General features: G+C 44.6%; 1 protein-coding gene across 2 annotated transcripts in view; it reads left to right on the forward strand.

Annotated features, from left to right (window-relative positions):
- Positions 1-10,595: 10,595 nt before the first annotated feature.
- pgpep1 (pyroglutamyl-peptidase I) overlaps positions 10,596-13,367 on the forward strand; it is a 48,508-nt gene continuing 45,736 nt past the window's right edge. For both annotated transcript variants that reach the window (XM_048559513.2, XM_048559512.2), the window contains exon 1: positions 10,596-10,746. In XM_048559513.2, the coding sequence (XP_048415470.1) occupies positions 10,710-10,746 (37 nt within the window). In that variant the 5' untranslated portion in view covers positions 10,596-10,709. The remainder of the gene's footprint in view (positions 10,747-13,367) is intronic.

Consider the following 13,367-nt stretch of genomic DNA (forward strand, 5'->3'; position numbering starts at 1 on the left):
GCCCCAACAGCATGAAAGTAGCTTGATACCATCCTGGCCAAAGCAGCTAGCTTGATTGGCACCTTGTCCACAAGCATCTATTCCCTCCAACAGTGGAAGCAGCAATGTGTACTATCTGCAAGATGCACTGCAGAAATTCACCAAAGATCCTTAGACAGCACCTTCCAAACTACTTCCTCCTCAAAGGACAAGGGCAGCAGATACATGGGATCAGCATCCCCTGCAAGCCACTTACCATCCTGACTTGGAAATTTATTGCTGTTCCTTCACTGTTGCTGGGTCAAAATCCTGGAATTCCCTCCCTCAGGGCATCATGGGTCTAGCTACAGTACATGGATTTCAGTAATTCAGAAAGGCAGTTCACCATCATCTCCTCAAGGGCAGTTAGGTCCGGGCTGTAAATGTTGGTCCAGCCGGTGAAGCCCATATCCCCTAAGTCAATTTAAGTAAAAGGCATTGACCAGGAAGTTAACAGTGATGAACAACATTTGCATGTGGATGGATGAAAGTTGTTGCAGTTGGCCTTGTGTAAAGATGGAAGATTAAGTTTTAATTTTAAGCGGCTTTGATGAAGCAAAATTGCATCCACTGTCAGGAAGGTTGTTAATCTGAGGTCACAAATATAGAATGGTTGACAAGAAAATCAGAAGGAAGATATGAAGATGAATTACACACAGGGAGTACCTTGGCACCAAAACCTATTTCAGTCAAATTTGACTAATATCCATTTAGGACAGGACAAAGCTGACAGGAATAGATAGCAGAGAACAGAGAACTGGGCCAACAGATATTCCAGTTATTGGAGCCTGTTGTTGTGAAAGCCATAATTGTACTATGCCGAGAGTTCCAGGAAAAGTAATGTGGAATTCTGTGCTTAATTTATCCGTTCTTCAAGGCCCGACAAAAATTACTTCCGCTTTACTTTGAAAAGACTCATTCATATTTTGCAAAGATTCCTGCGATGGAATAAAGGACATGCAAACCAGAAATGCTTGACACATCCAATCACTCAGTGAATGATGCCTCACAGAATGTGAGATTCTCAAAGCTGAGCAATGTTCTCTTGCTTCCAAGTCAAAAAACTGGCTCTCAGAAATGACAGGACATATCTTTATTGACATCTTTTCAAAGAACTTTCTTCTGTAAATCTATCACCCTCCCCAATACACCCCAAAAGCTGACAAATCTCACCGAGGAACACACAGCTCCCACACGCACTGACTGTCACTGGGGTACAGGGTCACACACACACACACAGACACACACATACACACACACACTGATTCTCACTGGGGTACGGGGTCTCACACACACACACACACACACACACACACACACACACACAAAGACTCTCACTGGGGTACGGGGTCCCACACACACACACTGACTCTCACAGGGGTACGGGGTACCCCCCCCAACACACACACACACACACACACACACACACACACACACACACACACACAGACTCTCACTGGGATACGGGGTCCTACACCCACACTGACTCTCACTGCGGTACGGAGTCCCACACACACACAGACTCTCACTGGGGTACGGGGTCCCACACACACACACACACACACTGATTCTCACTGCAGTACGGAGTCCCACACACACACAGACTCTCACTGGGGTACAGGGTCCCACACACAAACACACACTGACTCTCACTGTGGTACGGATTCCCACACACACACACTGACTCTCACTGGGGTACGGGGTCCCACACACACACTGACTCTCACTGGGGTACGGGGTCCCACACACACACAGACTCTCACTGGGGTACAGGGTCCCACACACACACACACTGACTCTCACTGCGGTACGGATTCCCACACACACACACTGACTCTCACTGGGGTACGGGGTCCCACACACACACACACTGATTCTCACTGCGTTACGGGGTCCCACACACACTGACTGTCACTGGGGTACGGGGTCCCACACACACTGACTCTCACTGGGATACGGGGTCCCACACACACACACACACACACACTGATTCTCACTGGGGTACGGGGTCGCACACACACACACTGACTCTCACTGGGGTACGGGGTCCCACACACACTGACTGTCACTGGGATACGGGGTCCCACACACACACACACACACTGATTCTCACTGCGGTACGGGGTCCCAGACACACTGACTGTCACTGGGGTACGAGGTCCCACACACACACACTGACTCTCACTGTGGTACGGGGTCCCACACACACTGACTGTCACTGGGGTACGGGGTCGCACACACACACACACACACACACACACACACACACACACACACACACACTGACTCTCACTGGGGTACGGGGTCCCACACACACACACTGACTCTCACTGTGGTACGGGGTCCCACACACACTGACTGTCACTGGGGTACGGGGTCGCACACACACACACACACACTGACTCTCACTGGGGTATGTGGTCCCACACACACACACACACACACACACACACACGCACACACAGACTCTCACTGGGGTACGGGGTCCCACACACACATGCACACACACACTGACTCTCACTGGGGTACGGTCTTTCACACACACACTGACTCTCACTGCATTACGGGTTCCCACACACACTGACTGTCACTGGGGTACGGGGTCCCACACACACACACTGACTCTCACTGTGGTACGGGGTCCCACACACACTGACTGTCACTGGGGTACGGGGTCGCACACACACACACACACACACACACACACACACACACACACACACACACACACTGACTCTCACTGGGGTACGGGGTCCCACACACACATGCACACACACACTGACTCTCACTGGGGTACGGTCTTTCACACACACACTGACTCTCACTGCATTACGGGTTCCCACACACACTGACTGTCACTGGGGTACAAGGTCCCACACACACACACTGACTCTCACTGTGGTACGGGGTCCCACACACACACACACACACACACACACACACACACACACACACACACACAGATTGTCACTGCGGTACGGGATCCCACACAGACACACTGACTCGCACTGGGGTCCGGGATCCACTGATTCTCTAACTCCTAACTCTCTAACTAATTACTGCTATTTATTGATTTTCCCAGTTTCTGATTCTCTAACTCCTAACTCTCTAACTAATTACTGCTATTTATTGATTTTTCCAGTTTCTGATTCTCTAACTCCTAACTCTCTAACTAATTACTGCTATTTCTTGATTTTCCCAGTTTCCTCCTACTGTCCCAAATTGAGTAGGTTAGATGGGTTAGCCATTGCCCATAGTGTGCAGGGATTTTCAGGCTTGGGCATAGGCCGTGGTAAATGTAGAGGATGTGGACTTGGTGTGGAAGTTCATCGGATTGTTGGTGCACACTGAATGGGCCGAATTGTCTCTGTCTGCACTGTCGGGTTTCAATGATTCCAAGATTCTATAACTCAGCCGCTGCTATAACATCTGCTTGCTTATTGTGGAAAAAACCGCACCTATTATTCCACACTATACAGTCGGGCAAAATATATGAAATAACCAACAGGGCTGCCTGATCGGCTCCTGCTGCTGCTCTGTTCCACGGTGGTGTTATATTGGCCGCTACGGATAAATGTGTGAGATTTGGGACTGGTCAGTAAATTTAGGTTACATGCAACAGAGCAGCTCTGGTCAGATCGGGAAAAAGGGCTGTTGGTGATTTAACCTGAGGGTCACCATGCTTCAGCTAAGGGGAGAGTTTGAAAAGGACAGTCCTTCATGGTAACCTCAGCTGGTGTGGGAGTTAAAGCGACACTGTTGGGTAGCAATCCATCATTGGGTATGTTCGAGCCTGAGTCGGACACACATTTATAAGAAACCAAGATTCAGTCAAGAAAATGGAATTGATGTCAAAGAATAGCCACAATCTTGCTGAATGGTCGAAGAGATTACGTGGACAAATTGTTTTTTCCCACTCTCTGGTTTCTTCTCTCGTTCTGGAGCACTGTCAATGTCATCCTGCAATTATCCACCAGAGGGTGTATAGAATACACACACACACACACACACACACACACACACACAATAATGAACTTCCCCTTTGCATTCAAGGGATTTCATTACAGTACTGGTATGGTCCTAGGGGCGCCCTGTAATCTTGATACATTTCCAAGGACTCCCTGTAAATATTGACGCATTCCCAAAGAATCCCTGTAATTATTGATACATTCCCAAGGACCCCCTATAAATATTGACACATTCCCAGGGATTCCCAGTAATTTTTGATACATTCCCAAGAATTCCCTATAAATATTGGCACATCCAATTGATTCCCTAAAAAATTAACGTATTCCTAAGGATCCCCTGTATTTATTGCAACAGTGTCAGCGTCTCCCTGTAAACACTGACACTTTCCCAAGGACTCCCAATAAATATTAAAACATTCACAGGGATTCCCTGCAATTATTGGCACATTCTCAGGGACTCCCTGCTAATATTGACTCAGTACCAGGGATGCCCTGTAGATCCTAATAAATTGCAGAACCCTCACATTATGGGTGGCACAGCAGCTCAGTGGTTAGCACTGCTGCCTCACAGTGCCAGGGACCCAGGTTGGATTCTAGCCTTGGATGATTGGGTGACCATCTGTATGGAATTTGTACATTCTCCCTCTGTCTTGCATGACTTTTGTCTGGCTGTTCCAGTTTCCTCCCACTGTCCAAAGATGTGCAGATTGGTGGATTGGCCATGCTGAATTGCCCCATAGTGACCAGGGTGTGCAGGCAAAGTGGGTTAGCTATGGCAAGTATGGAGTCATGTGGGTGGGCCTATGCAGACTCAATGGGCCAAATGGCCTCTTTCTGCATTGTGGAGATTCTCTGACTCACTGTAATTATTGATGCACTCACAGAGGCTTTGTTTCCTACAGGATATCTTTTTACATCATAAAAATAAAGTGCTCTGATTTCATAAATTACGGAGTGCAACACTTGGCAAAAATACGAACACTTTTATATTGTGTTAGAATTCTTAACGTTGATGAAACTGGCTGCTAATATGTAAGCCCCAAGCAGCAGTTGCAACCCAAAAATAAACTTACTGCCCCCTACAGCACAATATAGAAGAGGTTTGTGGCGTATGGATGAAGGCAGTCGGAGGAAATGGATGGAAAGCATTTGGGCTGAATATTCTGTTTCTTGCTGGAAACTTTGTAAACTGAGTGGGTGACATCTCTGTTTCTGAATTGCTATTCACTCAAACACCCTCTTCAGTTTTAAACTAACAAAATGTGTAATATTTAGGGGAGGCAATGGCCCACTGGTGTTATTGCTGGTTCATCCAGAGTACCACGTAATGTTCTGGGGACCTGGGTTCAAATCCTGCCACAGCAGATATTGGAATTAAGAGTCTGAAAATGACTATGAATCCAATGTCAATTTTAGAGAACTCATTTGATTCACTAATGTCCTTTCGGGAAGGAATCTGCCGTCCTTACTTGGTCTGGACTATGTGTGACTCCAGACCCACAGCAACGTGGTTGACTCTCATCTGCCCCTAAGCAATCAGGGATGGGCCATTAATGCTGGTCTTTCCAGCAACACCTTCATCCAATGGTTAATAACGAACCTCTTCTCCTTCGCTAAATGTGAAAAATAAAGATTTGCATTTGTGCGGAGATTTTCATGACTGTGACATGTCTCAAAGCATCTTAAAGAAAGTGAAGTGCTTTTTGAAATGTGGTCACTGTGAGTAAGAAACATGACAACTACCCTATGTACAGCAAGCTCCCACAAACAGCCATTTGATAGTGACCAGAGAGAGTCTGCTCTTTGTGAACGAGAACATTCATAACCATAGGGTTATGGTAGACAGCAGAATATTGACACTAAGTGAGATGCTCATTTGGAAAGCTGAAACAAACATAATGGCCTCCTGTAACAATTCTGTGGTCAAGATACCATGGAGAACTGATTCGTTCTTCTTCAAAATTCCCGTATGACATTTTACTTCCTGCCTCTTCAGGCAGATGAGGTCCTCAAAGAACGTTTCATCCCTAAAAGACAGCAGCGGAGATAGTGCAGCGTTCCTTTAGTACTGTCCCAGAGCGTCTGTCTCAACTGATGGGTTTCAGTGGCACTTGAGCCCAAAACTTTGACATTTTGGGGCAAGAATGCAATCAGCTGATCCACCACTGACACAGGATAGTGATGTGGTTCGGGCTGTCCTTGTGAATATGGCACTGGCTGCTCACTTCACTCGAAACAGAAGGCTGATGATCATGAAATATCAGTCATAAACCACTATTTGGAATCTAAACACCCATCCACAGTTCATACAGTGACCGTAAAACAGGAGCAGAAAAAGGCCATTCAGTCCCTCAAGTCTGGTCTGCCATTCAATGAGATCATAGCTGATCTGATCATTTTCTATTCTACTTTCCTGCCTTTTTCCCACAACCTTCATTTCCACTCACTGATTCAAAATCTGTCTGTCTTAGCCTTGCATATACTTAATAACCCCAGCCTCGACAGCTGTCTGTGGTAAGGAATTTCACAGATTCACTACACTCTGAGAGAAAAATAAAATTTTCTCATCTCTGTCTTTAACATGCAACCCCTTGGTATGAGATTATACCCTTTGGTCCTAGCATCTCCCACAAGCGGAAACAATCTTTCCACATCTACCTTGTCAAGATCTTTGAATATTTGTCCCTGGTATATTTCAATTAGCTTGCCTTTCATTCACAAACCTCCAGTGAGAACAAGCTCAACCTACTCAACTTGTGTGACTAGAGGGATGGTCAGATTAGATTAGATTCCCTACAGTGTGGAAACAGCCCCTTCAGCCCAACAAGTCCACACTCACCCTTGGAGCATCCCACCCAGACCCATCCCCCACACACCCCCGAACACTACAGGCAATTTAGCATAGCTGATCCACCTAGCCTGCACATGTTTACACTGTGGGAGGAAACCGGAGCACCCAGAGGAAACCCACGCAGACATGGGGAGAATATGTAAACTCCGCACAGACAATTACCCGAGGCTGGAATTGAACCCGGGTCCCTGGTGCTGTGAGGCTGCAGTGCTAAGCACTGAGCCACCGTGCCGTCCAGGGATAGAGGATTTTAGTTTCTGGGCATGCAACTGGACCAATGACCTGGACAGGTTGTATCCAGCAGGTCCAGGTACAATATCCTTGCTGGAGCATTCGCTACTACGGTGAGGAGGGTTTCCACTTGAGTGACAGGCAGACAGGAACTGGAGCAGAGAGACCGGAATGAGGGAAACAGAGATAGGAATTCGAGATAACAAAGTGGAAAGCCGAGGAAAGAAGATCTGGATATAAATAGATTTGGAGATCAAAAAAAAAGTGTAAAGGGTTAAAAGGACAAGTCCAGAAATATTGTATCTGAATGCACAAGAGTATTTGCAATAAGATAAATGAATTAGCAGCACAAATAGTTGTAAATGGTTATGATATGATTCCTATTACAGAGATATGGCTGCAGAATGACCAAGGTTCAGAACTGAATATTCAAGAGTATTCAATCTTTCGGAAGAACAAGCTAAAGGTAAAAGGAGGTAGGGTAGTGTTGTCAGTGAAAGATAAAATCAATGCAAAAGTTAGAAATGATGCTTGTGCATGAAATCTAAATGTAAAATTGGCCTGGGTAAAATTCAGAAGTAACAAGGGGAATAAAACACCACTGGCTGTTTCCAATAGGCCTCAAAATGATAATGTTGAAGAAGAGGATGGCATTAAATGGGAACGCTCAGGTATATGAAACAAAAGTACTACAGTCATCATGAGTGATTTTAATCTATATTTAGACTGTGCAAACAGCATTAAAGCAATATTGTTGCAGTGGTTGAAATCCTGGAATGTGTACAAGATGTTTTATTAAACCATCTTTTACTATTTGAAGAAGCAACTCGGGGAAGCCTATCCAAGATTTGAATTTGTGCAATGAGAGTTCATTACTCATCTTGTTTTGAGAGGTCCTTTAGGAAAAGGTGACCATGTTTAAAAAGTACAATAGCCCAATCCAAAGCTAGGGTCCTAAATTAACAAGATGAAACTATGAAGTTAAGAATGGTGAGTTGGCTGTGATAGGTGGGTAACTTCATGAAAAGACATGACAATATATAGGCAATGGTTAATAGTTAAAGAATTAATGCATGCATTGCAGCTGTTACACATTCATTTTGGGTGAAAGAACAAGTCAGGAAAAGTTGCCCAATCATGTAAACAAAAGAAATTAACGATATTAGTGGATCCAAAGAAGAGCCACGTAAAGTTACTTGAAAATCGCAACAAGTCCTCGGACTGGAAGCAGTTTAGGACTCGGCAAAGGAGAACTAAGAGTTTGACTAAGTTGAGAAAAATAGAGTGCTAGTGTAAACTTGTGAGCTCTTCTATAAATCTGTAAAAAGAAAAAGGACTACTGAAGACACCCCTTGACACTTTAAATGAGTGCACTGATTGCAGAGAACAAGGAAATATCAGTGCAGTGAGAGAATTACCTGTTATCATAGGCGAGAACACAGATAACTTCCCTGAAGTAAATGGGAAGCAAGAGTCTTTTGGGAAGGAGGAATTGAAGGAATTAATCTTAGTAGGGAATAAGTGTTGGAAATATTAATGGGATTGAAAGCTGATAAATCCCCAAAGCCTGATAAATCTACACCCCTGTTCACTAAAGGAGGTGGCCACAGTGAATGTGCTGTTTGTCATCGTCATAATTCTATGGATTCTAAACAGTCCTGTTAGTTTGGAAAAAAAAATGATACTGCTCTTTAACAAAGGAGGGAAGCAGAAAAGCAGGAATTACAGGCAGGTTGACCTAACACCAGTAGTCAGAAAAATGCTAAGGTCTATTATAAAGGATGTAATAGCAGGCTACTTAGAAAATAGAACATAGAACATAGAACATAGAAAAGTACAGCACAGTACAGGCCCTTCAGCCCACGATATTGTGCCAGGGAATAATCCTAATCCAAAACTAAAATAACCTAACCTACATTCCCCTCAATTCACTGCTGTCCATGTGCATGTCCAGCAGTCGCTTAAATGTCACTAATGACTCCGCTTCCACGACTACCACTGATAAACTATTCCATGCGCTCACAACTCTCTGGGTGAAGAACCTCCCTCTGACTTCTCCTCTATACCTTCCTCCTAATACCTTAAAACTATGACCCCTCGTGGCAGTCAATCCTGCCCTGGGGAAAAGTCTCTGGCTATCAACTCGATCCATGCCTCTCATTACCTTGTACACCTCAATCAGGATCAAATTCCTCTTGCATTTAATGAGAACATTTTATTAGCTTTCATAGTTGCTCTATCTCTCTACACTCATGGGATTGCACAAAGTCAACATGGATTTATGAAAGACAAGGCTACAGGATGTTTTTGAGGAAATAACTAGTAGAAACAATAATGGAGAACCAGTGGATGTGGTATATTTGGATTTTCAGAAAGCTTTTGATAAAGGTCCACACAGGCAGTTGTTGTGCAAAACCAGAGCACATGGGATTGATGGTAAAATACTGGCATAGATTGAGAACTGGTTAGCAGACTGGAAACAGGGAATAGGAATAAATTAGTCTTTTTTGAAATGGAAGGCTGTGACAAGTGAGGGACCACAGGAATCTGTGCTTGGGCTCTAGCCATTCACAATATATATGAAGTTTTAGATGAAGAAATCAAATACAATATTTCCAAATTTACTGATGTTAGAGAACAAGGGAAAATGTGCAAATGCCCCATTGGCCTTCATTGCAGGGGAATTTGCATTCAGGAGGAAAGATGTCTTGCTGAAGCTGTACACAGCCTCAGTGGGACCACTGAGGCCATAATGTCAGAATAAAGGATTGCACACTTAGGACAGAGATGAGAGGATTTTCTTCTCTCAGAGGGCAGACTGGTGTTGAAACTGGGCCAGTACAACTATTTAAGACTGAGATTTACAGATTTTTGATCAGTGAGAAAATCAAGGGCTATGGGAAAAAGCAGGAAAGTGGAGTTGAGGAAATATCAGATCAGCTATGATCTCATTGAATGACAAGAGCAAACTTTATAGACCCAATGGCCAACTTCTGCTCCTTTATCATATGGCCTGAAACAGAGAGGTTGGGGACACTTGACTTGTGAATTTTATTGGGAATAAATAACTCAAATCCACCTGATGATTTAGAGGCAAGGCTGTATGCCTCGTGAGTGTGGAAACTGTAAAAGTCAGGCAATGGAGATAATGGGAACTGCAGATGATGGAGGATCCGAGATAATAAAGTGTGGCGCTGGATGACAACAGCAGGCCAAGCAGCATCTCAGGAGCAGGAAAGCTGACGTTTGGGGTCTAGGCCCTTCATCAGAAAGGAGCAGGAAAAGACCTGAGGAAAGGTGAGCGTCAGCCTTCCTGCTCCTATGATGCTGCTTGACCGGCTGCGTCCATCCAGCTCCACATCCCGTCACCTCTGCTCAGGGGAAAAGGTTACAACTAACTGGGCGTGGCCGTGACGTTACCTCACTGCGCGCTGACGCATTGCCACGGCGTACGTGCGTGACGGGGTGACGCAAAGGTGGGTCCCGGCAGTTGGTTGGAGTCTGGAAGAGATTGAGGGTGAGAGAGAGAGAGAGGCGGGGGTAGGTGGGAGGGGGTGAGGAGAGTGGGAAAGGCAGGAGGAGGAGGAAGAAGAAGAAGAAGAAGAGAAAAGAAAAGAAAAGGTTGTGGTCAGCTGGAGGAGATGGAGAGGAACAGCAACAGGACGGTGGTGGTAACAGGTAAGTGCGATTGGGACTGGTGTTAGTTTGTATCTCCTGCACTTTGTTACAGTCGCTGGGCTCGGGGTACACCTTAGCCTAGTATCTGCTGCTCACATTGTCATCACTCCCAACCCCATCCCTACCCTCTCCTCCCTTCACAACCTTTTCCTTTGGCCGCTTTACTGTCGAGTCTTTGGCAGGATTGCCTTTATGTTTATGTCTTTTTTTTTGCGAACTTCACGGTTCCCTTTGAAATTATGTTGCCTGCCTGAGCAAAGTTTTTAGTTCAGCATAATTTCTTAGAAGTAAGACTCTTTTGTATACTTTGTTGAAGTATAAACACCTGTTGATAAGCGAGTGAGAGAAAATAGTGTTACTACAAATTAAACCGTTTGCAACTTTTGTCAACAGCAACTAAGTTTGAAAGTGATGTATATGTGCTGTAAATTGTCATTTCCTATTTTTGTAGATGTACGTATATCATCTGATTTGGGCTAATTTGAAAGGGACCCAGACATTTAAGAAAGCACATAGGGGCAAGACAGAGAAAAGAACTGTTTTAGTGTTTTTTTTTGCTGTGTTAGGCACGGTTGGGGGGGAGCCATTATACTAACTCTCCAGAGCTGTATTAGACAAAGAAAGGGACAAGGGAGTTGGTCAGACAGGGGCAGAGACTGGTCCAGACAGTAAAATTCAGCAGAGGAGACCATGCATGAAAGGCTTGGGATTGTTGAGTGTCTGCAGAAACAGTGACGTGACTTGAGAGTGTTGTGACGACTTGCTTGACTGCAAATAGCTAGGGTCTTTAACGAGTTAGAAACAGTTGCATATGGATGGGGCAAGGAAACAGTCAGACAGACAGACAAAACAGGTTAGTGCTTATGAAGTTTGAACTTGGAGATCAGAAGTAGTGTCCAGATTTTTCTTTTAAAATTACCTCTAAGTAATGACAGGGATTGTCAAGTTCAGTGCTTACGCCGAAACTGAAAATCTTAGAGTAGTGAGATGTATGGAGTTTGATTTCACTTTCCACAAATTTTGTGCTATTTTTGAAAGAGACTAATGGGATGTTGGAGAAGAGGAAATCTGATAAGTGAAAGGGAGATAATATTTATATAATGCATGTTATTAGCACTGACATTATTTCTTTTCTCAATAACTCTTGAGAGCCTTTATGGAAAAGACAGGGATTTCTGGCAATGTCGTGATACAGCCTCCTAACAGTTATAAAACAATGGATTTGTACAGAGATAGTAGGAACTGCCGATGCTGGGGAATCCAACATAACGAGGTGTAGAGCTGGATGAACACAGCAGGCCAAGCAGCATCAGAGGAGCAGGAAAGCAGACGTTTCAGGTCTGGACACTTCTTCAGAAAACCTGAGGAAGGATCTCAGCCTGGAATGTCAGCTTTCCTGCTGCTTGGCCTGCTATGTTCATCAAGCTCTACATCTTATCTCAGATTTGTATAGTGCTTTTTTTTGATCTCCAGGATGACCTGAAATGCTTTACAACTAATGAAGTACTTTACCTACAAAGTTAGAGACTACACTTAAATAATGTGGCAGACCATCCACAATATACTGCTGTAAGTATCAAAGTGGTAATGACCAGGTAATCCATTAAAAATTATTTTTGTCAGTTAAGATACAAATAGTCAGAACATTTTGGGAGAATTCTGATGCTCTCCTGTTATGGGAACTCTTGTATCCACCCTGGAGGGTGTATGGAATCTCGGTTTAGCAACTAATTCAGAAGACAGGGCCGGGAGCAGTACGGTACTCTCTCAGGGCAGGGAATATCAACCTTGGGGAAAGAAAGTGAAGAGAGTTCACTAACCATTGAGAGCACATAAATAAAAAGACACCCATCATGTGCCGCCCACACACCCCCCCCCCCCCAAAACCTTTTGGCTCAGTGAGGAAATGCATTACCCTATGAAATGCTGAACTGTACAGACCAAAAGCCCTTTGCTATATCCTCTGTGGCTGTGTAGCTGGAGCTCTGGTATTTTAATTTAAGAACCCATGAACCAAGCATAAGGGAATCAGTCAGGCATGCTGCTTGTAATCGCAATCCATCTGCTGGAGTGAATGCTTTGAGGATACCAGGGATTGCCCTTTAGTAGCATTGGCACTCAGGACAAGAGGAATTAATTCATGCCCTTATCTCTGTTCTGCTAATCAATTCGATTGCAGCTGTTTTCTGTTTGGATTTTATGTATTCACCTTGGTGTAGGGATGTTGTGGTTGTGTCCCTAACCCTGGACCTGGAAGTCCAGGATCAAATCTGACCTGCCCCAGAAAGGTTTAATAATGTCTGAGTAGGTGGATTTGGAAAAAAATAGGTTAAATGAAAGAAAACTACCTTGATGTGGGGCTCTTGTGATGCAGTGGTAATGGACCTACCTCTGAGCCAAGGTACCTGATCTCATTTTGCACCAACTCCAGAAATGTGATATTATCTCTCAACAGGTTGATTAGATTGCCAGCTCAGATATCGTTAATGTACCAGTGGAATTCTGGGTTACCTAGGAGCGCTTGTGTATTGGTAATGTCCCTACTTCTGAGCTGTGACCACAGAATCTCTACAGCATTGAAGCAGGCCATTCAGCCTATTGAGTCCTCACAGACCCACCCC

This window comes from Stegostoma tigrinum, chromosome 30 (genome assembly GCF_030684315.1).
Source record: "Stegostoma tigrinum isolate sSteTig4 chromosome 30, sSteTig4.hap1, whole genome shotgun sequence".
NCBI classification, from domain to species: Eukaryota; Metazoa; Chordata; class Chondrichthyes; order Orectolobiformes; family Stegostomatidae; genus Stegostoma; species Stegostoma tigrinum.